Here is a 25,703-nt window from a genome sequence, read left to right as displayed (position 1 = left end):
GACGACTAGGTGGTTCAGTCAGTTAAACATACGACTCTTCATTTTGGCTCAGGTCATGATCTCAGGGGCATGGGATCGAGCCCTACGTCGGGCTCCATGCTCAGCGGGGAGTCCGCTTGAGATCCTCTCTCCCTCTCCCTCTGCCCCTCCCCCTTACGTGTGCACACTCTCTCTCTCAGATAAATAAATCTTTTTAAAAAAATGAAATAAATTCTATGGAGGGGTCATGGTGAATCAGCTAAGGGGAGGATGACCTTTTCTTCACTTCCAAGAGCGTATAGACAGTCCCCTGGCTTAAAACAGTAACAGTAAATGCTAGATATCACTACTATGCATGGTTAGATAGCATTTTCAAAATCATGCATGTTTTACATGATATGACTATTGTTCCTTTCCTCGGCTCCTCCTAGCATCACTGGGCTGCTTTTCTCATAAACGTCTACTGGTACCTTAAAATCTTCGTTGACATGGTTTGGGGTGCCAGGTTTCCAAGCACGGCTCCGGTTCTGGCTACAGCAGGCGGTTCTGTACCGTTTCAATTTTTTGCAATAAGCCTATATTACTTTTGTTACGAAGTGGATGGTTTTTTTAAAAACCAAATACATAAAAATAAGCAGGAGAACAGAAAACAAACTTCATGAGGGCCTGTCGGGGAGGAGGCATTATGTTACTTGTTCCTTCTTTTCCCTCGGTAGGAAAGAACCTGTCCCACGCACTGGCCCAAGAAATGCTCACTGAATGTATTCATAGCCTAGCGGTGATTTTTAAAGTTCTGTTTCACCGTAAGTTGAAGTTTGTGCACCTCTGTAAAAAATTAGAAAACGATCAAAAGTCAGTTCTTCTGACAATACAGGAATCCGCATTTACATGTTAAGAACAACCAAGAGAGATCGTTGGAAATAGCTAGGAGGGGTTAGGATGGAGCTGGTGAGGTGAGATGGAGTATGAGAGTCTCTTCAGGGAGGTGGTTCACTTGCATCCGGAGACGAGGAGCGGCACTTAGAGCATCTTTTCAGCGCAGTTGTGCCTCCACGTAGCCTTTCTCTTTCCCTCCTTGACGTTACAGGAGAGAGCGTGAAGTGCTTCCAAAGAGATAAAAACCTAGGGGAAGCAGCCGTGGAGGAGGAGAGTCCCGGGAATAGTTTTAAAGCAAAAGTACCTTTGGTATTCGCAGCGAGAAACTGAAATAGTACTTCTTTTTTTTTTTTTTTAAAGATTTTTATTTTTTTATTTGACAGACAGAGATCCCAAGTAGGCAGAGAAGCAGGCAGAGAGAAGGGGGGAAGCAGGCTCCCTGCTGAGCAGAGAGCCCGATGCAGGGCTCAATCCCAGGACCCTGGGATCATGACCCAAGCCAAAGGCAGAGGCTTAACCCACTGAGCCACCCAGGTGCCCCTGAAACAGTACTTCTGTCCCTTTGTGTCAAGATAGAAGCCTGAAATGGAAATGTCAGTCACCAAACTAGCCAGATGCCCCCGGGCCCCAAGCCTAAGGATAGAAAATGATTAGAAGTCAACAATCAATTCTAGAAATAAGACTGTGGTTACACTGTATCCAAGTTGATAAGGATTAAGGTTTAAAAAAAAGGCTTCAAGTTTACCTTAGCATCTTTAAAAATTTGCTCTACGTGGAAATATATTTAGTATCTTCTTGAATTATATTATTTTAGTTTCATATTTGCATGGCATACATACATGACCCAAAGGGTCACTGTTCGAATCTGGAAGTCAGGTGAGAGTTGAGTCATTTGGATTGAATATGGACCACCTAATGAGGCCCCACTGTATAAGGAGGCCCCCTAGGGCAGGGCTGACTGCATAGGAACATCTGGAAGCTTCTTCTTTTTTTTTTTTTTTAGATTTTATTTATTTATTTGACAGAGCGCGATCACAAGTAGGCAGAGAGGCAGGCAGAGAGAGAGGAGGAAGCAGGATCCCTGCCAAGCAGAGATCCTGATGCGGAACTGGATCCCAGGACCCTGAGATCATGACCTGAGCCAAAGGCAGAGGCTTTAATCCACTGAGCCACCCAGGCGCCCCCATCTGGAAGCTTCTTAAAAAAATTCTCAGGCTGCACTCAGACTTGCTCTACCTTAGTTCCTAAGGAATCTTGTGTGTGTGTTTAGGGATTTTATTAGAGAGAGAGAGAGAGAGTGCACATGAACAAGGGGAGTGGCAGAGGGAGACCGAGAAGCAGGCTTTCTGCTGAGCAGGGAGCCCGACCTGGGACTCGATCCCAGGACCCTGAGATTATCACCTGAGCCAAAGGCAGATGCTTAACCCACTGAGCCACCCAGGTGCCCCATTATTTTAATGAACTCTCTTTTTGATTTGCATACACATTAAAGTTTGACAGTATTGAAACATGAAGGCAAATGTCCACGTTTTGGTATTTGTTAATATCATATTTAATTATCAGGATAGTGACTATATAAGGAAAAGAACAAATATCCAACAAAGAATATTTCAATTCTATCTGATCTTTACACATGGTACACACTCTGTCTACCACAATCAGAAAATATGCTTCTGCTATAGGCTGGGAAGTGTAATAATATTAAAAGTAGCATACACAGAATTACTAATTTGACCTAAATTTCAAGGAAATCTTTTGTTTCTTACCTTGTTCATTTCGAGATACTACAACAGGCAAACAGCACACAGAATGCTATTAAGAAGAACTAGCTAAATTACATTGTCTGCACCTTGCTACTTTCCTTAAAAGTAATGAAAATGTTGGCCAGCATTCACATGAGCTCTCATCAGATCTCCTAATTTCTTCTTCATGGCTTGTCTTTTTCCCGAAGTGGTTCAATGGAAGCTAGGAGTTGCTGAAATGTGGGACGCTTTTCTGGAAGCTAAATAAAAGAAATACCCAATGGTTTAGTTTGGAAAGGATTAAAAATAAAATATAGAAGCTTTGTATACCTCAATCCTAAAGCTAGTGACTTTTTAAGTATGGAAACACTATGGACATTTCCACTAAAGACAAAACAACTAGAGCCCTAAGAATTGGAAAAGGGACAGTAAAAGTATCTTTATCTGATGTGGTTGTATGCCTGGAAAACCCAAGAGAATGAATGATAGCATCAACCCAAATGATAAGGAATTCAGCAGGAGAGCAGTATGCAAAATTAACATATAAAATCAATAACCTTCAGGTACATGTACAAGAAGCAATCAGAAGACACGATGGAAGAGAAAATTCCATTTAGAATAGCAATGATATCAAAATAAAATACAAGCAAAAATGTAACCCCCCAAATGAGGACCACTTTAAACACTGCTGAAAAATACAAATGTAGACTTACGCACATAGAAAAACATTGTTCTTGAAGAGGACAAATCAATATCACAAAGATGTCAAATTTCCCTAGTTAAAATATAAACTAAATACAGCCTCCCCCAAAAGATGAACAAGTTTGTTTCAAGCTGGACAAATTGATTCTCTAGTTCACAGGTTTTTAAAGTATGCAGAAATAAGAGCCGAAATGAATATAACTACACTGGAACTAAAATTTAAAAAAATTAAACAATTAAACTCAATTTTAAAATATGTTTATAAAAATAGCTAGGAAAGGTATTAAGAAAGATGAGTAATGAGGGAGTGTGAGCCTACTTAGGATTGACACATATTATAAAGTCTTGGGGCTAGTTCATGAATAAAGAGCAGAGAACAGAAGAGAGTCCCCAAGTAACTCCAAATACACATGGACATTTCCTATGTTAGATATTTCGGCACCATTAGATGGTATCATGTCCCTGAGAATGACATGGTCTTCTAATGATGCTACAGCAAGCAAGTAGTCAATTAAAAAATGAGATCTTTGGATCCATGCTTCATACCATATACGATAACAAACCCAAATTAGATCAGAGATCTACCTGTGAGAGAATGAAGCCATAAAAGTATTAGAGGAGAATCCGAGTGAATGCTATCATAATCAGGGTCTGGGGAAACCTATCGAACTTTAACTCAGTTTCTAGAAGCAATAAAAGCCAATATTAATAGAGTCGACCGTAAATTCTAAAAAATCTTCTGCATGGCAAAAACTACCATAAATTAAATCGAAGAGATAAGGGACAAACTGCGAGAAAATCTTTACAGCTCTCACAGATCAAGTACTAATCTCTTTCATTCATAAAGGGGTCTTTAAAATCAAGGTGAGGGAAACAAAAAACCTGATTGAGCAAAGGGAAAAGATAGTCCTTTAATTGTCAGAAATCCAGAAGCTTGAAAAATGGTCTGGGTCGGTGAGATGGCTGGAAATAGACACACTGATGGAGGGGCAACTCCTGCGGAGGGGATTTGGATGCTCCTTTTTTCTTAAGAAAGGCAGGGAAACACACACACACACACACACACACACACACACACACGCTCACTTTTGTGCAAAGAAGAACGGGAAAGATAAATTGGAATCTAATGAAAATTGTCAGTGTTCCTCAGAAAGCTGTCAAATACAACATTTTAAACGTGGGGGACCAAAATGTACAAAACATTCACTATATGCAGAACCTTCAACAGGGGACTGTCTCTGTGCAGACCCACACTGTTGTGGTTAAGAACAGGGACTCTGAGGGGGCCTGGATGGCTCAGTGGGTTAAGCCTCTGCCTTTGGCTCAGGTCATGATCCCAGGGTCCTGGGATCAAGCTTCACATCAGGCTCTCTGCTCGGCAGGGAGCCTGCTTCCCCGTCTCTCTCTGCCTGCCTCTCTGCCTACTTGTGGTCTCTGTCTGTGAAATAAATAAATAAATAAAATCTTAAAAAAACAAACAAACAAAAGAACAGGGACTCTGACACTGGCCAATCTACCTCTTACTAGCTGTGTGACCTTGGGCAAGTCACTTAACCTCTCTGGGTCTCTGTTTCCTCTTCTCTTACTTTTGCTCATGCTAGTTCCTACTTGATAGCATGTAGCCTGATGAATAAATGAGTTAATATTTATGAAGTACTTAGAACAGTGCTGGGTATACGTTGTTTGTTAAACAGCACCCACTTTGCTATGTTGCTGGTTTTCAATTACAAACACTTGAGGGAAGGGGCTCAGGGCCATTGCAGCTGCTGTGTAGCAGGTGTTTTCCCTCATAAATGCCTCGCCCCGTGGTGTCCTGGGCAGCCGCCCTTGCTGCACCTGATGCCCCTTCCAGCGTCCCCACGCGGTGCACTTGCCTCGTGCCAGCAGCTGTACATGATCTGGTAGATGGTGTCGGACGCCAGTTGGGGCCGGTAGAGTCTGTGGCCCTGGGAGACCTTCACGACCACCTCAGAGTTGTCATACAAGTCATAGGGCTGCTTCCCCAGGCTGAACACTTCCCACATCAGGATCCCTGCGCCACACGAAGGGGGACCGGCAGACAAAAAGGAAAGAGCGGATGTCAGAAGGTACAGTTTGTTGAACGAGCTTCACATACCACATCAGGAAGGCTACGGGTCAGAGCGAGGGGCTCCCGGGAACTGAGTCCCAGTAAAAATGACAGGGTATGGAGGGTGGAACTGTACCATCACTTCTGGGGCCCAGGGTACCCTTCTCCATGTTCCCAGAGCCCAGGGCGCCTGTTCTGCCGGTGAACAGCTCAGTGGCAAAGGCGGCCACAGTGGGAGCTTCCTGGGGCCAGGATTCCTGGGTGGCTTCAGAGAGGCCACTGGGGCCTCGTCCACCCAGAGTCAACCCCCGGCTCCAGCCCGGAGGCGTGATCGACTGAAGTCCTTGCCGTTTCTTGCTCTCTGCCTTGGCAGTTGTGTGCAACAATTTTAACGCACCGTCAAATTACCTTCCCGTGGAAATGTACCGATCAAATCATTGACAAAACTCCTCCTTTTTGTCTCCGCCCTTCCTAATATTTTGTGGGTCAGGTGTCCTTTTGAGAATCTGATAAAAACCAGTGGCTCTCTCGTGGGAAAGTGAACGCACAACATTTTTGTGCTTGGTTTCTGGATGTTCATGGTGTCCTGAAGCCCATCCAAGGTCACTGCAGACTCCAGGTTTAAAAACCGGGTTCTGGTCATGATGGTTGAAGGGGGCATTTGGGTCAGTTAGATGTGGCCTTCGAGGCTCAGTTTTGCCGCTTACAGGCTGGGCAAGTTTCTCGGCCCTTCTCGGAGCAGACTCCCTGTCTATAATATGCAGATATTTGCAAATCATACGGTTGCTGAGCACGCAAAGAGCACGGGGACACTAAATGCTCTCTAAATGGTGGCCAGTGTTCTTTCATCCTGACCAAACCAGAGAATTTCAACAGTCAGCCAGCTTCAAAGCTTTGGCAAGCCAGAAATATGTAAGAAGGAAGAAAATCATTCTAGAACTGTAACTGAAGTACTAGCTTCAAAATTTCTTTGACTTTTAGATCTTATGTAAAATATTTACAATAAGGCATATTACAAGTTGCTGTGCCTATATATATATATATATATATATATATATATATATAATTTTTTTTTTAACAACCTTCTAAAACAACCATCCAAAAGTATACTGCTCCCTTCACAGTTCTGTCTTTGGAAGACTATGCACTTATCTCAAAAACAGTATCATTGCTTCAAATATCTGTGGGGCCCCTTCTTTGAAAATTGCTTTCAGAGGCCCTGATCCAATTTGAATATCCTCATTGGGGACATATTACTTAAGAAGAGATTTAGTTTTTAGAAATAGCCAGAAAATATCTGGAGCCAACTTCTAGTGCATAGGATGATTCATCAAGCAGGATAATGTCATTTCTGGGTCAAAAACAAGCTGTAACTCTTGAGTAAGAATATTGTTTTTTAAAAGCATCTTTCATAAGGCATATCAACACCAGGAGACTGAAACTAATTTTGACAAGTTAATCAGCCCAGAAGGATATCACTTACTCACCACAATGCTATCTTTGTGGGTTTTTTTTCTTTTTCTGTGTATGTTGGATTTTTTTAAGTGATTGATACTACTTGTGCAAAAATAATACTTATTTTAAAAGTGTGTGTTGGGGCGCCTGAGTGGCTCAGTCAGTTAAGCATCTGCCTTCAGCTCAGGTCATGATACCAGAGTCTTGGGATCGAGCTCCGCATCGGGCTCCCTCTCCCTCTGCCTGGTGTTCCCTCTGCTTGTTCACTCTCTATCAAATAAGTGAATGGAATCTTAAAAAAAAAAAAAGTATGTCGTATAAAAAAATGGCTAACTAAATTTTCTTTTACTCATGCAGTCTTTTGAATGTCCTATAAAAAGTTAAATTATGCTTATGGATCAAGACAGACGTGAACTGGATCTCAGGTGCATTTAATATATCCTTAACTTTATGATAATTTGGATGATTTATCTTGGATCCATGTGACGGTGATTATAAACATAGTGTAGAAAGATATCAGGAAACCTACCAAATCACAACTTAATCGTTTCTGTTTTGTAATGACCTTTACTAATAGTGTAGAAAGATATCAGTGTATCTTCCTCATAGTGTAGAAAGATATCAGAAAATCTACCAAATCACAACTTAAGAATCACTTCCGTTTTCTAATGACCTTTACTAAATTTCACTATATATCCTTAATAAAATAGAGGTCAGCAAACCTTTCCTGTGAAGGGTCACATAGTAAGTATTTTAAACTTTTGGGGTCGTACAGTGTCCCTGGCACCTGCCCCATTCTGCTGTTCTAGGACAAAATCAGACCCAATACAGGAACGAATGGGCATGGCTTGCTCCAGTAAAAATTCATGTACAGAAACAGTCCCCCAGACTTGGTCCTGGCCCAAGGTTTGCTGATCTTTGATCTGGTGATGAATTTTAATGACCTGAGCTGATATTAGTATGGGCTAAAGACAGCACTGAGTCGAATTTGGGATTGACACCAGGCATGCCCAAAGGGTTGGTCCCTTCCGAAGGGAATGGTGGCCACAGCTGCTTTCATGCTGAAAGTCCATGACTACATCTCAAGCTGTTTAACGTTTTGGACTTCACGCAAACTCAGCTCTAGTTCTCAATGACTCCTTTAAAACTGTTCACAGTTTTCAGTGGAGGAGATTTTATCTCCTCTGGCTGGATAAAAAGACGCTAGCAGGATGCGGATTTTCTACAGTAGGGACAGACATCCTGACACTGGCCCAAGCAAAGGTCACCATCGTCTTCAGTCTCTTGCTTATCTCAGACCATACAGGTCCTTTCGCAAGTGCACGGGGCTTTTGCTAAAAATGGATGTTGCTGCCCTTGCGGTTTCCTGTTATGGAAGTGAGCTTACAAAACAGGGCTGGGGCCCGTGTGGCCACATGCTTACCGAACGCCCACACGTCTGACTTGCTGCTGTACTTGAAGTAGTGAAACACCTCTGGGGCTGACCACTTGACCGGAAACTTGGTTCCTACTGAGCTGACGTACTGGTCATCAAGAACATACCTGTGGGGGAAACATTAACACAGATCTCAAGTCACTATGCTGCACAGCATGAGAAGCCCTCTGCGGGCCACCATCGCCTCTGTGGCAGGTTGAAGACACAGAGCCCCGCAGTCTCAGGGGAATGCCTCAGTTTTCTAGAACTTCTGCTCCTTTTAGTGTGTAGCTCAGCCAAAGGCTGCTTATATGACTTGTAAGCCTTACATTATATAACTTTGCAAATACCAAAATCAGAATGCAAAACCATTTGGGAAATAGAGAAAAACACAAAAATGTCAAAATAAAATGACTCAATCTCACCCTGAAGATAATTTGTAATTCTAACATTCAAGATACATCTTGGCTTGTACTTGCCAATCTTTTGTTCTACATATAATATGCACAAAATTGGGTTTCTGCCGTACTGAGGTTTGCTTTTTCCTTTAACGGCATGGCAAGAACCACTTTCCCCATGTGGTTACATTTTCTTCTGTGGCATCATGTTTAATGACTGAATAGCATTCCCTCTTGTGGATTAACAGCATCTGGTTTCACCTTGTAAGTTGCTTCTAATCTGTTATAAACAATGATGAATGACAATATCCTCTGGAGGTATGGAGACAATAAAAAGATATATTCAAGAAGTATGCACTATATAATAATGATAAAAATAGAAGCAGTCTCCATGTCCCCATGTTGAAGAACAATTAAATATGCTATAGCCCATTACTGCGGTAGAACAGTATGTGGCCATTTATGAAACAAGATATTTTGGTATTTACCAAAATAAAAAAAATGTCCATGGAAAACAGGTATGTGCAAAAGTAGGTATCTAGAGTGTAATTCTATTTAAAAAATTTAAGTCCAGCATAGTTAATGTACAGCATTCCATGAGTTTTAGGTGTACAATCTAGTGATTTAACACTTCCATGTGTTACTCAGAGCTCCTCAAGGCCAGTGGACTCTTAATCCCCTTCCCCTGTTTCACTGTTTTTGTGGGAACAAATGATAAATGCACAGACTTGTGGATATGATTGGGCGTACTCAGAAATGAAGTGTGAGAAGACATCCATCACATGTGTAAGCGGTAGTTACTCCTGGTGCTGAAAATGAGGGGAAGGGGTAGGGGGCGTATATTTCTTACAATAATCATGTAGTATTTCTATAATAGAGGGGAACCCCATGTATATGCCTAGAAAAAAAGCAAATAATGACTCTTTAAAAAAAAATGAGGGGTTCCTGGGTGGTAGCTGAGTCTTGGTTTTGGCTCAGGTTCTGATCTCAGGTTGTGGACTCGAGCCCTACGGCTGGCTCTGTGCTCAGCAGGGAGTCTGCTTGTGATTTTTCTCCCTCTGCACCTCCCCTCAACTTGTTCCTGCTCACTCTCTAAAATAAATAATAAAATAAATCTTTAAAAGAAAAGGAAAAGGAAAATTATGAAGACTGAAATTTTGGATATACTTTACACACCAAAAACGTGTTAAGAGATATTTACTGTAGCTTAAAATGTCAGAAAATATCATCTTGAAATATTAATAATATTAATATTTGTATTATATGAATAATATATTAATATTTATTTAACATATGAATATTTTACAAATAGAATAGGAATATTAATAGCAATAATCACACTTTCACAGAATTACATAAAACCCCTTCCATACGTAACCCCCCGACCCCCTCAGCTCCTCTACCCTAGTACACCCAGAAACTACCCTAGTACTGGGTCCTGCTCATGGTTTAAACCTTCCTTCAAGTCATCGGGATCAAGTGAAGTCACAGGCTTCTGAATAGTGTCACCACAGGACCTCGTGACCAACAGGGCCTGGTGCCTCACCTCCAGGATTCCTTATTCAGAGCAAGATGTTGTGTGTCCCCTTTCCTAAGCTACAAAGAACTTGACAGTATATTCCCTGGATGCTGGCACAACAGCCAATAGTCCCACTTTGAGAATAAGGTGGGCATCGGTTTCCCTGTCTTGGGAGCTTGTCCCCACCCTATGAAGCCACGAGCAGCTCTTTTTCTCACATTCAGACAGTAACACAGCTGGGGTGTTGGCTCAGGAGGCGTGGTGTATGGTGGTTGGGGTGATGGCAAGGAAGATGCCACTCAAGGGACATCTTGACAGAGGTTGAGGTGTCCCAGAAGAGGAGCACTTCCCAATACTGCATTTTGGAGAAGAAAAAAAAAATCAGATCCTCCTGGGCAGCCAGCTAGCTCAGATGGAGGACGTGTGACTCTTGATGGCGGGGCAGTGAGTTTGAGGCTCACATTGGGCATAGAGCTTACTAAAAAAATACACAAATAAACTGAAAAACCCCAGATCCTCCTATGGTGTCTTAGGGTTAGGTATGCTGAATATAGGGCTGGCCTTAGTCAACTCTTCCAACTTCTCTGAAACTACACTGTTCCTCCTCAGAATTATGTGTGTTTATGTTGAACCGACACAACTTTATAGCTGCACTGGGCCTCAGTGTTGACGTCTGTTTGCTCTCTGAGCGAAGCAGATCCTTCTGAAGGCAGCGCCTTTCCTACTCATCACAGCGTCTGCCACAAGACCTCGGCATCATGCGGGTCCTCAGGAAATATTTGCTGAATGGAAAGGCCAGCATGGGCCTCTTCGTTTCCATGTAGAACTGTGAACCCTCGCTCTGAGGCTTACGCAGTAGGGAGATTCAGAATAAAGAAAATGGAAGACTCTTCCAAACAGCTGTCCTAAAACAATTTCTCTAAATCATAAAGTGGTGATAGAATGCCAGCTAAGAGAATCTCAAAGTGTACTCTCATGCCTTACTTGGTGATACAGAAAATTTAATGACGTGACAACAAAAACTTTCCAAGTGTTAATGCTATGCCTATTTGGATGAATATTAAGAGATAAAAAGAAAGGGCTAAGGGAGCCTTGATTGACTTAAAAAATATATATATAAACATATTTATCCCAATAATCTGACTACAATATTACATTTTTATATTTATTAACATTTAATATATAATTTATAATTATATAAATCTATATATAGTTTATATATTATATAAAAATTTCTATATGTTTTATGTATAAATTTCATATATAATTATATATAATTTATTATATATAAGATATGTTATATATTTTAATATAATGTATAATTATATGTAATTATATATTATATATTATGTCATATATTTTAATATAATTATATATAGTCATAATATGTTATAATATATTTTAATATAGTGATATATAGTTAATTATATATTTATATATAGTTAATTATATATTTATAATTATATAATTTATGAATATTTATTTAAATATAAAATACCTATTAATATTATTATTATATTAAATTATATATATATATAAATATCTATTAATATTATTCTTTCCTGGAATTGTTTATAAGTTTACAAAATATTGATCAGGGTTTTGAACAAATGAAAAGGGACTTTGGATAATTTCTGAAGAACAACCCATCTTCCAGGTGAAGAAATGAGGCAAACCACATTTCCTAGGTGGTCAGAGGTACTAGGGGGAGAATCCAGGTTTCAAAAGCCCCAGTCCAGACCATGTTGTCCATGGCTGCAAGGCCCACCGTTCTGCTGGCATTTAGCTGGAGCTGGCTTACCTGGTCATGCCGAAGTCAGACACTTTCACAGAGAGATCACTGTCTACCAAGCAGTTCCGAGCCGCCTTTGGAGGAAAAACAACATTACCAAGTAGTAAAAGCAGCCAAGAATCTCCCCACCTCAGAATCCAAGAATTTCCTTCTCTCTGGCAGAGTTCTCACAAAATCTAAGATCGCCTATCAAACCCCCAAATGTTGAGAAGTCTTTTTTGCCTTTGCAATTCTCCATTTTTCAAATGAAACTGTGCTCCCATCAGTATTTTCACCCAAGCCTCCACCCTTGTCAAACAGCATGAAGGGGATTACACATTCAACACAGACTCTCAGCTCGTCAACAAGAAGGGAAAAGTTATTTCTGGGGGTTCCTTCTCCACCACTGGGGCCCCACGCATTCACAGGTGCTTCGAAGACATAAATGCTGGCCTAGCACTCATGGCACGTTTGCTGTTCTGCAGAAGACAATCTCTGAGGGTAGACAGCAGGGCATACCAAGCAGAACGCCCCCCACCCCCGCTCCCACCCTGAGCCAAAGACACACATAAATTTCATTTCCTTCTGGTTTTGTTTTCTCCATGATGGTGTTCATTGACTGCTTTAGCGCTAAGCCCTCCCTGGAGCAAAGGCCAACTTGGATTTCATGGTTGTGAGACACACTAAAACGACCAAAGTGTTTCCTTTTTATCTATTTTCCTCCATACCCCAACACAGCTACATAAATCATGACAGCTTCTTCTCTTTCTGTACTATTTTATTTTATCTTATTTTATCGGGCAAGTCACAAGGGAGCAAAGTACAAGTGGAGATGCCTTCCTTGCCAGCCTTCCCAAGGGCTCCAGCACTGGAGGGGGGGACCGTGGACCCCTTGCTTGCTTTGAAGGGCCAGTGGCTTTGCTTACCAAGTCCCTGTGTATGAACTGGTGGCTTTCCAAGAAGGCCATGCCTTCACACACATCGTAGCACATCTCTAAGAGCTGGGAGGTTTCAAGTCCTTTGCCATGACTCTTCAGGTAATTAAGCAAGCAGCCGTTGGTGATATATTCAGTCACTATGTATATAGGGTATTTCTTTGAACACACACCGTAGAATTTCACCAGTTTGGGATGGCTGAGTTTCCTGGAAACCACAGATTTTCAAAGATTAGTACTCAATTTGCATACTCCATTTTCCAGATGTCCTGAACAAGAATCGCGCTCAGTTTGTGCTGGTTTTAATTCCATCCCCCTTCTACTTGAACAGAGAAAGAGCGGGAAAAATTGCGAATTTTATTCTGGGAACATCAGCCTTTGAAGGCAAAAGGAAAAAAAAAAGCTGCCTCCTAGTAAACATTGACAACCCCAACAGCAGCCGGGCAGTTGTGGGTGCTGGGTTCACCTGTCCTACAGAGAAACAGAAGAGCGAAGGGTCTATTGCCTCAGAAATGCCGTTGAGTGCCCCCCTGGCATCTAGAGAATTCGGTGGCTGATTTTTGAGGAAGCTACACACTAAGGACAATCACTTCCATTTTAAAGCATCTCTTTAAACTTGCTCAGTTTTGAAGTCCAAACACTTCCTTCTCAAAAAACAATTGTATCGGAATATGAAAGGTGCAGGAAAAATGAAAATCGTTGACGTGGTAGGAAAGTGAGATCAGCTGTGATTTTCTTTCTTTTTTAAAAAAAATTCATTTGACATTATTGCTACATTATCTTTTCTTTTTAAAGATGTATTTATTTTAGAGAGATCAAGTAGGGGGAGGAGCAGAGTGAGAAGGAGAGAGAGAATCTCAAGCAGATTTTCCTGTGAAGAACCCTGCACAGGACCCTTTCCCATGATCCTGAGATCACCGACCAAGCTGAAATCATGACTCTAACACTTGACCAACTGAGCCACCCAGGCACCCCATATTATCTTTCAATAATAAACTTAAAAGGTGGTAACCACTTGACATAGTGCTTTCAGGTAGGTCACGGCAGACGGATGCTCTGCTATTACGGTGTTCGTCCGCTTGTCCATGTAATTGTTCAGTTTACAGGCTGATTCTTTAATGTTCAGATGTGTAAAGGAAATCTCAAGCTAATGTGTCGATTTCAGAATTTTTTAATGAGCATTTATTAAAATCGTTATTTTCTATAGTTATAGTTAGTTATAACTATTTATTTATTTATCTATTTTTAAAGATTTTATTTATTTATTTGACAGAGAGAAATCACAAGTAGACAGAGAGGCAGGCAGAGAGAGAAGGGAAGCAGGTTCCCCGATGAGCAGAGAGCCCGATGTGGGGCTTGATCCCAGGACCCTGAGACCATGACCTGAACTGAAGGCAGAGGCTTTAACCCACTGAGGCATCCAGGCGCCCCAATAGTTTTAACTATTTAAATCATGATTTTCCTTCCTTCTTAGTTTAACGACATGCCTTATCAAGTTGCTCAAAGCTATGAGCTTTGTTAGGCCTCTTTTACCTCTTTTAGAGAATGGCCTAGAACTCAGCATTCCTCCCTGTAGAGGGAAGGCTAGTGTTGGGACAAGGTCCCGCACCCAAAAAAGCTGTTCCTTGAGTAAATTCAGTCACTGCCCAGGGGCCATGTGGTGGGAACATCATGGCAACTGCTACTGCCCACAGAATAGGCCTCAATATGACCATCACAGCTGAGCTACAACGTTCTCCCCATAGGGAGCCATTTGATTTCCTTCTTTAAGATTAGGTGATTTGTTAATGACCTTTTATGATTCTGTGTGATTACCAGTCCTCTAATAGCAAAAAAAAAAAAAATGTTTTGAAGTTACACCATAACACGGGTTATACAGTGAGCCTAAGGGAGTTTCCGCTAGCTTTTTTCTGTCCTACAGAAGGAGAACATCTCTGGTCTCCTTCCCAGTTTTGTGACAGCATAGTTGTCAAAGGCAAAACAGGCTACATAATTTGCAGGGACTGGTATGAAGTGAAAATGCAGGGATCCTTATTTAAGAAGTAGGAAAAATTTCAAAATGGCGGGGCACCTGGGTATCTCAGTCAGCTGAGCATCTGACTCCTGATTTCAGCTCAGGTCCTGAACTCAGGGTTGTGAGATTGAGCCCTGCATCAGGCTCCACATTCAACAGGGAGTCTGCTGGAGAGTCTCTCTTCTTCGCCCTCTGTCCCTCCCCTGCCCCATTCTCTCTCTCTCTCAAGGTAAATAAATAAATCTTTAAAAAAAGAATTTCAAGATGGTGACATCAGAACAATACAGTGCAGAGCCCTCCCAAGGGTGGGGGCCCTCAACACAGTGCAGGTTGCATGCCCACGAAGCCAGGCTCGTGTTCACATAGTACCTCTGCTTCCAGACAATTCCACCATTGTGGTCAAAGTGATTGTTCTGACTCTCTTGGTAGCTTTGGTCTTCACAAAAGGATGACTAAGGAAATGGGCTGGAAGTTCTGCCTGGGTTTGCGTCTCTGCCCTACTACTTTTACTAACTTCCTGATCTTGGACCCCTTACTGAACATTTCTGTGCTTCAGTTTCCTATAAAACACAGATAGCAATGGTACATCCTTCCCAGGCTTCTTGGGAGGACTGAATGCATTAATGTTTACAAAGTAGTCAGAGAAATGCTGGAAAATACCATGTAAGTGTTTAACATTTTTTAAAAGTGCGTTTATTCAGCAGCAGGCTAGGATTTGTGATTTCAGCAGTCTTTGATCAGAATCCTTCCAGGAACTGTTTCCCATACAATCCTTAGTTAGTTCCCTAAAGGCAGGACGACCAGCTATCCCAATTGACTTGGCACTGCGGGGGCCCCTAGATTACAGTAATTTTGGTGCTTAATCAGAAAAGTCATAGGCACACCTGGGTGGCTGGTCACATTTCAAAGTCTTCTTCACCATGAGGAGGCAGGAAGAGAGAGAGAGAGAGAGAGTGAGCGTACAGGGCCACCTCAGAGAGGACACTTACTTGCATCGCAAACTGTGCTGGGAGCTGAGGCGCGTTAGGAAGGGTATGTTTATTTATCAGATGATGAAAAAGCAGGCTGAGAAAGGGATTCTGTCAGACTGTATTGAAGGCACCAGTATTGCCTTAGTTGGTGGAGGGTGGGGGGTGACATGGGCCAGAGGTTGGTTTCTCTAAAGAGTCTTGAGAATTCTAAACTTGCATGGTCTCTCTGGTTGTTACGGGGGTATACTTGTCAAAGTAGGGGCATAGAACTGATTTTATTTAACAGCTTGATTTATAACTTCTAAGTATACCTGTGATACGCAGACGCTTGCTCTAGGTCTTACAAATGTTAGGGAAAGACCCGTTAGCATGAACTTCTCCCCCGTGGTGAGGACCAAAGGGCCATTCCTCAGAAGAAACTTACATCATGGTCTGGGCCTCCTGGAAGAATTCATCTTCTGACATGGAGCCCTCCTTGATCATCTTAATGGCAACTTCATACTGCCCCTTCCACTTGCCCAGATGGACCACTCCAAACTGACCGCTTCCCAGCTCCTTCAGGAGGGTTAGCTCTTCTCTTTTCAGTTCCCATATTCCTAACAAGGCAAGACAGACACTCTTTAAAATGAGAATAGAAGGCTTTGGGGCTGGCAGCTTCCCAAGAGTTTTGTTCTCCAGTGAGTTCCATATTGACAACATGAAGAACAGCAAGACTTTTCATTTTAAGCTGATCACTTAAATGTATCTTACGGACAGTACTGTTCTGGAGGCAGCCATAGTTCTTGACAAAAGGCCTAGAACACTCTGCCACCCAGAGGTGTCTTGGAAATGCCTGGTGTCAAGATGTGTGCAATGCTCTTAGCTTGGTAAAAAAAAAAAAAAATCACTAGTGTTTTCTTATAAAGCAGACTAAACTGTTATCTGGGTGGGTGTCTTGATCCTAAATACACACGGTTGAAAACAGGCTCCCTGAACAGGCACAGAAGCCCGGAAGGAGAAAGGACAGGAAGTGGCGTTCTACAGGCTGCCGATCGGGTCTAAAAAGAGGACAAATTGGGTAGTCTTTTTGGTAAGGCTGAGGAGATGACAGAGTTAGGTCAGGAGGACAGAAAAGTTTGTTTTTTTGTTTTTCTAAAGAAAATGGACAAACGTTATTGCTGAAGCCCTTAAGGCTCACTCTGAATAGGGACCTTCTTCCGGTCTTCCTTCTTTTTATAAATAAATAAATAATATAGTAATAATAATATAATAATATAAAAACATATTTAAAAAGTAAATATATACTTTTTTTTAAGATTTTATTTATTTATTTGACAGAGAGATCACAAGTAGGCAGAGAGGCAGGCAGAGAGAGAGAGGAGGAAGCAGGCTCCCTGCTGAGCAGAGAGCCCGATGCGGGACTCGATCCCAGGACCCTGAGATTATGACCCGAGCTAAAGGCAGCGGCTTAACCCACTGAGCCACCCAGGCGCCCCTATATATTCTTTTTTGAAGTAAATATAGATATATAAATTTTTAACCAGAAATGGTGGGAAATGGAGTTTAAGAGCCCAGGTGTGCATTCATACCACTTCCCAAGGACACGGAGGTGGGAACCTTGTTGGCCTTGGTCGACACAGGGTGGCGGAGTCGTGTGATCATACCTGCAATAGAATCAGCACCATATCATCACATCATGTCACATCACACGACATCACACCGGGTCACACCCCTGCGCTCTCCAGTGTAGCCAGAAAAACACCAGGTTCAGGATGTCATGACGGAGAGAGGAGATCCATTCTGACCCCATTCACCCTGTAGCTGTATTGACTTGCTTGGCTTGACTAATGAGCTCAATGTAAAGCAAAAATGGAAAGAGTAGAACAAATTTATGTGACTTTTAAGAATCTGATCAAATTAGTTGCTCAACAGAATCTTTCATTTAAAAAAGTGTCCCATTTTTGTTCTTTTTATAGCCCTATATTTAAATACATATACACACGGCACATACATCTGGTTAAAAGAAAAACCCAAACTGTACAGAAGGGCACAAAATAAAAAGCCAACCATTCGATTTTAAAAAATGGAACCTATTACTAAGTTGAATGAAGCGGTCATTTTCGTTGTTTACATCAAGTTATGATAAAGCTTGGCTAAAATTATCACAGTATGTATAGTGGTTGGAAAGAATTCATTTAAAAAATGCTTCTTGCCTAAACGTGTGATATTTTCTAAGTCCTGGAAACTATCAAACGGGTCCTTTTTCTCTCTTTCCTTTTTCTATATATCGCTTTACTTTTTATATCCCATGTTTCAAATCTCAAACTTTTTTTTTTTTTAAATCTACCCATAATACATGTCCCATTTTTTTTCCATTTTTATTTTATTTTATTTTTTAAAGATTTATTTATTTATTTATTTGACAGAGAGAAATTACAAGTACACTGAGAGGCAGGCAGAGAGAGAGAGAAGGAAGCAGGCTCCCTGCTGAGCAGAGAGCCCGATGCGGGACTTGATCCCAGGACCCTGAGATCATGACCTGAGCCGAAGGCAGCGGCTTAACCCACTGAGCCACCCAGGCGCCCCTCAAATCTCAAACTTTTAATCAGAAAAAAAAACTAGCTCACTTCTCCAAAATGCATGCACACAATGGCTACTATATTAATACATAATGTGAATCATAAAATACACTCATAATAGAAAAGGAGATTTTGAGAAAAATCTAAAGAAAGATTTTAATGTTTTCTTCCTAAACCCTGCGGAGTTTCTTGGGCATTCTCTGGAATGGAATCATTCTACTCAGAAATTTGTGTCTATACAATACTTTTTGAGGGCACTTTTGAGGTGCAAGAGTTTAAAATATACAATTGAGAAAACTGGAACAAAGGAAAAACAGAAGTGAGGACCAAAATCAAAGCCAAAGAGTAAGGCTAGTTCCCCTATGTGCATGTAATCAGGTCAGGCAGACTCGAACAAATTTGATGCTGCGCCCACGGCTTATGTTTCCTTGCTGTTGGAAATCCATCCACTTATCGTTCACAAGCGACACTTGTCTAGAAGAGGCATTAGAGGAGACTTCCTTTTTTTAATTTCTCATTTCTTTTTTCTAAGCTTATTGAGATGTTATGGACTTACGTAACTTTAGAGGTATGCAGTGTGATGATCTGACACGTCTGTAACGTGAAATGATCACCACACCAGGGAGTTCCCGCCTCCAATAGAAGGAATTTCTATATACATTTTCGCCGGTCGATTAGGCAAAATCTAAAAAGAGTAATAGTACCCAATGTTGGCGAGGATGAAGGAGATTGCCGTTGGCGGGAGGGCACATCTCTAAAAAGCATTTGAAAATGTCTCCACTTTAAATCTTCTTAACTGTTATCTTAGAAATTCCACCTCTAGGGAATTTGGCTACAGAGACACCCATACAGAGCCACGGGCACAGGCCTGTGCACTGAAACATCAGTTATAACGTATAAATACTGTATGCGATCCAATCACTATCAATACAGGGTTAGGTGAAAAGATTACGGAGCAAATCTACAATAGAATTCTATGTAGCTCTTAAATAGACCATAAGCTATATGTATTTGCCTGGAAAGACCACTGAGACATGTTGAATATAGACAGCAAGCTGAAAAGTAGTATGTGTGGAATGATCTCATCTCCATAAAAATATAATGTGCATACATATATGCATATAAATCATTAATACATATAATAAATAAATGTTAGCATCAGCATAGCAAAAAATTCCATCAGAACAGACAACAACTTGTCCATGGAGGTCCTCTCTCCCATGGTAAACATTTCTATAATGTGTGAATTTTGTGATCAACTTATTTCTAGGGCCAGAAAAAGACAACAAATATTTTTATAAAGAGAATCTCTACTTCTAAGTCGCTCAGCTTACGCTACTTCATTTTTCTGGCAGCTTAGAGACAGAAATGTTCCAGGAAACGCAGGCTAAAAATCATAGCAGGTATCTAGCTTGAAAACATATTTATTCTTATTTTCATGGTTCCCAATAATATTAAGAATATTGGGAGGACTGGCTATATCCCAGAAAATTGATATTTATTAACAAGGACCCATGAAAGAAAAACTGAAATAGATTACCTGCTGAATTGTGTTGATGGTAGTGGATAAGCTGAGGAATAGAATCAAAACAGTAGTTTTCTGCCAGGTACAATTTGTTCTCAGCATTTGTATGTACGTGGTAATGCTTGACAGTTCCTTTTTTATCACTAGTAAGGAAGAAAGAATGTTAGAGTGTTTTTTTTTTTTAAGATTTTTTTATTTGGGGGACACCTGGGTGGCTCGGTGGATTAAGCCACTGCCTTCAGCTCAGGTCATGATCTCAGTGTCCTGGGATCGAGTCCCGCATTGTGCTCTTTGCTCAGCGGGGAGCCTGCTTCTCTCTCTCTCTGCCTGACTCTCTGCCTACTTGTGAACTCTCTCTCTGTCAAATAAATAAATAAAATCTTTAAAAAAAGATATTTTTATTTGGGAGAGACAGGGAGCAAGGGGAAGGGCAGAGGGAGAAGGAGAAAGTGGATTCTTTTTTTTTTAATAGTTTGCATTTTAAAGATTTTATGTATTTATTTGACAGAGAGAAATCACAAGTAGATGGAGAGGCAGGCAGAGAGAGAGAGGGAAGCAGGCTCCCCGCTGAGCAGAGAGCCCAACACGGGACTCGATCCCAGGACCCTGAGATCATGCCTGAGCCAAAGGCAGTGGCTTAACCCACTGAGCCACCCAGGCGCCCCAGAAAGTGGATTCTTAAGCAGACTCCCCACTGAGTGCAGAGCCCGACATGGGGCTCCATCCCAGGACCCTGAGATCACCACTGAGCCGAAATCAAGAGTCGGATGCTTAACTGACTGAGCCATCCAGGTGCCCCTAGAATGCTTTTAATTATCAACTGAAGCTTGATTCAACAATGGTTAAATGATAATTTAGAGGCATCTGCCAGTTTTGGAGAGGGAAATCAGAGAGGCGTTCTCAGTCTTACTATCTGATATTTTTTCTATATATAGAAATTGCTATATGATATATTTCTATTATCTGTGATGATTGGTAATTGCGGAAGAGTGTTCCCCTCTGAACTCAGTGTCACCTTTGTGTACATACAGAATGCGTGTACAATAAAATTCCAACTTTCTGCATGGTTCCTCCCTTAGCCAGTCTGAAATAATGATGATTCTTCTGAACACCAGTTCTCTTTAAGGATAATAATGAAGATTAAAATGCCAGAGATAAAGGTGATTAGGCTGTGGGTGTTTCACCCAGAGCATGGGGGAGAGGCTCTTTGGGGAGCGGAGCATGCAAGATGACATGGGTGGGGAGGTCCTTTAATTCCTCACACAAACTTGGACCTTTTCCACGTAAGACACGTTTCCCGCGTTGCGCTCATTTTGAAAGATAGTGGTGCATTGATGCCGTCAATAGGCCGTCTTCAGTTTTAGAGTATGGCCTAGCAGTCGAGAACTGGGCTTTCATCCATGTCTTCTGCTTGCTAGCTAACCTCATTTGGTTGTTAAAATGATTGGATGTGATCTTGTACCTAGCAATTTGCACTAGGTTTGGCGCTTAAGAAACTGTTGATAAATCTGTCGCGGTCATGCCAGCCTAGTTAAAACTGCAATTACAAACAGGGAAAGGGGCAGCTTCTTATTGCAAACGGCTGCTTTGTTCTTGGTTTCAGCATGAAATTCATTCAAGCCCGTTGATGGCGTTTCATAAAAGAAGGCTTTCGTAGCTATGAATGTGGATTATTTTCACTTGACTCATTATCTCTTTGCTGTTTTTTCCTACCAGGCCATCTTCAAAAATAAACCTGGTGTCAAGGATCTTGACTGATACCAGGTTTGGCTGAAGCTGCTGGGCCAGAGGGTCACAGAGTCTTAACAGTCAATGAAACAAATCTCTGCCTCTGGTTCTTACGGCGTTGGCTTTGGCCGGCATCTAGGTGTGCAAACTGGTCCATGAGATGCACTGGGGACATAGCTTCCTGCACTGGAAAATTCTGGGTTGCTGCGTAGGGCACATCTTAGTCTCTCAAATTGGAGGTAGATGGTCCATAAAAAAATTCTTAAATAAAATAACCTTTTAAACACTCATTATGACCAAAACCCTGCAGGTGCTCACGGTAGGGTCATGCCATCCAACCAGTAAGAGAAATATTGGAACCTCAGAGAGCTCCTCTGTAGAATGGTGCCCATGAAAACACCTTTCCTATTTGCTTCATGAGGTGATTAGAAGGAACAAAAGAGCTAACAGCCAATGGGAAAGTGGCTTGTAAAACTCTGGCAAAGGATCCTGATGTCAGTGACAGTGTCTTGCAGGTGGTGACTGGGGGTGTCGTATGTGCAGGGGTGTCGGGGCGGAAGAGTAGCGCGCCTAAACTCGCTCCTTCACAATAACGACAATATCATAGTGATTGCTGTCCGTGTATTAAGCGCTTACCCTGTGCTGAGCACTGCTGTGTCCACCATGTGAATTAACTCACTTCATCCGTAGAGCATAATAGTTGTTGTTATTTTTCCTTTTCAGACAGGGAAGGCAAGGGCGCCTGGGTGGCTCAATTGGTTAGGCGATTGCCTTCAGCTCGGGTCATGATCTCAGGGTCCTGGGATCGAGCCCCGCATCAGGCTCCTTGCTCAGCCAGGAGCCTGCTTCTCCCTCTGCCCCCACCTCCCCACTCGTGAGCGCTCTCTCTCTTTCTCAAAATTAAATAAATAAATAAAATCTTCAAATGGGGAAGTCGAGGCACAGAGGCTAAGAAACTTGCTCAGGGTCCTAAAGCCTTGAAATGGTAAAGTCAGGAGTTGGACCCTGAGGTGCAGCTTCAAGCCAGAGCTCTTTGCCACGAAAAGGGGACAACACCCCGGAAAGAAGCTATCTGGGGAACCCAGATACACTGATCCAACTTTCTGCTAGCTCTACTTCTAATGGAGAGGCTGACGAAAAACCACACCCTGGGGTGGGTTTCTCGACTCGGCAGGTGGGTCTGGCCAACGGTGGGCAGACGCCATTGCACTTTTCCTCTCTTTCTAGGCTTAGGGCCAAGTCAAAGGGGAACAGGCCAAGATTCCTTTAACAAGTGTTTAGTGAGGCGTGCTGTGCACTGGGCACTCTGCCGCTGCCTGGGATGGGTGGGCCATGTTTAAAGATGGTGTCTTATCCCCAGACGTGACTAAATGGCCAGCGTATTCAAAGAACATACACAAAAGATAAAAGAAAGACATCCATGTCATACTTACTCCACGGCCTTGCTAAATAAGGACACCGTGTACATTCCCGCCTGGCGGGAATTTCTAACCATAAATGCACCTTCTTTTCCCTGGAAAGGAAGGAAAGAGTGGAAGGAATGGAAAACATTTTCATTATTCTGGTAGGTGGTAGGGAAATGGATCTTTTCAATCAACTTTAAATGTCAATGACAGCCCAGGTCACCCAACAGCTGGCGCGGAAGGGGACCCACAGTTCAGCTTTCCTCCTTTTCTCGCTCAGTTCCTTGAGACACCTACCCTGCACAATGGGACTCTCCCTCTCCGCTTAGTTTTTAACCCTCTTCGATAATTTTGTCTGTATTTGTGCAAGCCTGATATTTTAATCTTTCAGAAAAAAACACTTAAAAACCACCTATCCCTGCTGATAGAATATCTTGGAAGGTATTACAAAACCAAAGATGCATTTGTCAAAGTTCCATGCTCAACTTGTCTTTCTTAATGACTTGCGCTAACTCTAAGCAGACCCAGACTAGGAAGAGCAGACAGTAAGCTAGGAATGCGACAACATGACAAGACACCGCGTTCGGTGATAACGTCATCATGTTCCCACTAGTACCCCCTCAAAAAACCCCTGGTGTGTTTTACTAGGTTAAACTATAACACAGCATCAGTTTTGCAGGTGGAAAGAGTTTGCTTCTGTTATTTCCATGCCAATCTTGTGACAGAATCAGGTAGAGGTTAACTGGACTCCAGTTCGGGTGCTCCCGAGCAGGGACAGAGATGACCTAGGCTGTCAACCAGGTCTCCGTATTCTTGCCCTGGGCAGTCCCCCCCCCCCCCCCACAGAGTCCAGGCTGGGCCACCAGACTTGCTTCGGCTAATAGGGCATTCGCAGGCGTGACAAAAGCCGAAATTGCATTCGTGTTTGCAGTGAACCCCAGGGCTTGTCCGTGTCTACCCCGCCTTGGGATCGCCAGGCTATGAGGAAGCCCGTGTCAACCACATGGAGCAGAACCATGGCACCCCATGCCCAGAATGGTGAGAACTCCTGAATCTTGTTTCAAACCACTCAATCTAGAAGTGGCTTATTACCCAGCACGAGCTGATGAGAAACAGAGGAGGTAGCCACAGGCGAAGGGCCCGGTAAGCCCAGGACTATGAGCCCTTAACTGTAAGCCCTCCAGTTTCTATGAGAAGCAAGGGCACTACCCTCTGGGCCCGAGAGAGATCCTTTAAAGTCTGGACAACTTACCTTTTGTCTCAGTAACTGCTCCGACTGGGCCCTGGAGATGTTACCCGCAAACCAGCTACAATGGGAAAGAATCGCGAATTTGCGAGTTAATAATTTGTAACCGGATCCCTCATCACTCTGCTTTCCACTCCGTGCAATGAGGCATTGGCTTTGATCAGGGATTGCCCAACCTGACTGATCCCCCCAACCCCGGGGGCTTTTCAGAACTACGGGTTCCCGTGTCTCCACCACGCAAGTACGCGTCTGGGCTGGTGCCCGGGTGTCAGTTTCACACGGGCTGTCACTGAAGAGCCTCTGGGCTCCTTCAGGCCAGTCTGTGCGTCCTATGTGTCCCTGATTCAAACGAGAGCCAGAGATGAGACCAAGGAAAGAATATTCCAGTGGGAAAGTGGGGTTGCCACAATGACAAGATGAAAGTTCGTATCTTTCAGCCCTGTAGTTTCCTTTTAATGATCTGATAGAAGCACCCTTTATAGCACCTACTTTCAAAGCAAAAGCTTTTCTAACAAATATTTTTTTATTTGTGGGATAGCAATTAGATAGGCCTCTATGGTTATATTAAGCCAGTAACACAGCGACCTAAGAGATAGATGGTGTGGAACAGCCAGACATGACCTTGAAATATTACCTTCTTCACTAAGTGAGCCAAGAGCATCATATCTTACTATGTAGAGCTCAGCAGGCCCCAGACTTGTTTCTCATGTGAGATCAGCTATGTGCGCTGTCTTCTGGCTTTGGCCAGAATGTCACACTAGGGAAACAAACAGGGTGTGAGGTGGGGTGGAGCAGGGGTTCGGGGCCTCACAAGGACCCTCTGGCTAGAGGATAACACTTGAGGAGGAAAGAAGTACCGGAGGGTGAGGATGTATTAGGTGGGGCGGGGCGGGGGCAGGGGGCGGGGCTTGTCAGCTGGTGCGGAGGCCCATGGAATGGAAGGGCCACCAGCCAGCTGGGAGGTTTGGATCCTAGACATAACCTCCTAATAAGTAGCTGTACGCTCTAGACAAGCCACTTGGCCTTTTCTGACCTTGGAACTGCCCATTTGAAAAATGAGGATGAGGGTTGAGTTTTATCAGTTTAAAAGTCTCTTCTAACTCTACCCTTATAGATATGCTATAATTAATACTTGAGGTAGGAACTGATCATTTTCTTCGGAGTCAGTATTTTAAGCTAATCACAGCTAATCAAAAGACTCCTCAGGGAATATGATCCAGGAAACATGCCTATGGGAGATAGAAGAAAAAGGTGATCGAATATAAGGACAGAGGTCCGGAGAAGCAAGGTGGAATTGTGAATAAGCCTTGCCCCCCCACCCCCATACACACACACTCTGCTTGTGTCATAACTTTGCTGAGGCCTGGCTCTGTTTTAAAAAAGATTTCACTGCCAGAGC

At 42.6% G+C, this 25,703-nt stretch overlaps 1 protein-coding gene across 2 annotated transcripts in view; it reads right to left on the bottom strand.

Moving 5' to 3' along the window:
- Positions 1 to 2,367: 2,367 nt before the first annotated feature.
- BMX (BMX non-receptor tyrosine kinase) overlaps positions 2,368 to 25,703 on the bottom strand; it is a 49,685-nt gene continuing 26,349 nt past the window's right edge. For both annotated transcript variants that reach the window (XM_032331215.1, XM_032331216.1), the window contains exons 10-19: positions 24,311 to 24,365; positions 23,089 to 23,168; positions 19,943 to 20,070; positions 17,413 to 17,487; positions 16,269 to 16,440; positions 12,851 to 13,067; positions 11,955 to 12,019; positions 8,246 to 8,364; positions 5,174 to 5,331; positions 2,368 to 2,857 (exon numbers count right to left, since the gene is read on the bottom strand). In XM_032331215.1, coding sequence (XP_032187106.1) covers positions 2,783 to 2,857; positions 5,174 to 5,331; positions 8,246 to 8,364; positions 11,955 to 12,019; positions 12,851 to 13,067; positions 16,269 to 16,440; positions 17,413 to 17,487; positions 19,943 to 20,070; positions 23,089 to 23,168; positions 24,311 to 24,365 — 1,144 coding nt within the window. In that variant the 3' untranslated portion in view covers positions 2,368 to 2,782. The remainder of the gene's footprint in view (positions 2,858 to 5,173; positions 5,332 to 8,245; positions 8,365 to 11,954; positions 12,020 to 12,850; positions 13,068 to 16,268; positions 16,441 to 17,412; positions 17,488 to 19,942; positions 20,071 to 23,088; positions 23,169 to 24,310; positions 24,366 to 25,703) is intronic.

Source organism: Mustela erminea, chromosome X, assembly GCF_009829155.1.
Source record: "Mustela erminea isolate mMusErm1 chromosome X, mMusErm1.Pri, whole genome shotgun sequence".
Taxonomy (NCBI): domain Eukaryota; kingdom Metazoa; phylum Chordata; class Mammalia; order Carnivora; family Mustelidae; genus Mustela; species Mustela erminea.
This window is presented reverse-complemented; position numbering and strand designations above follow the sequence as displayed.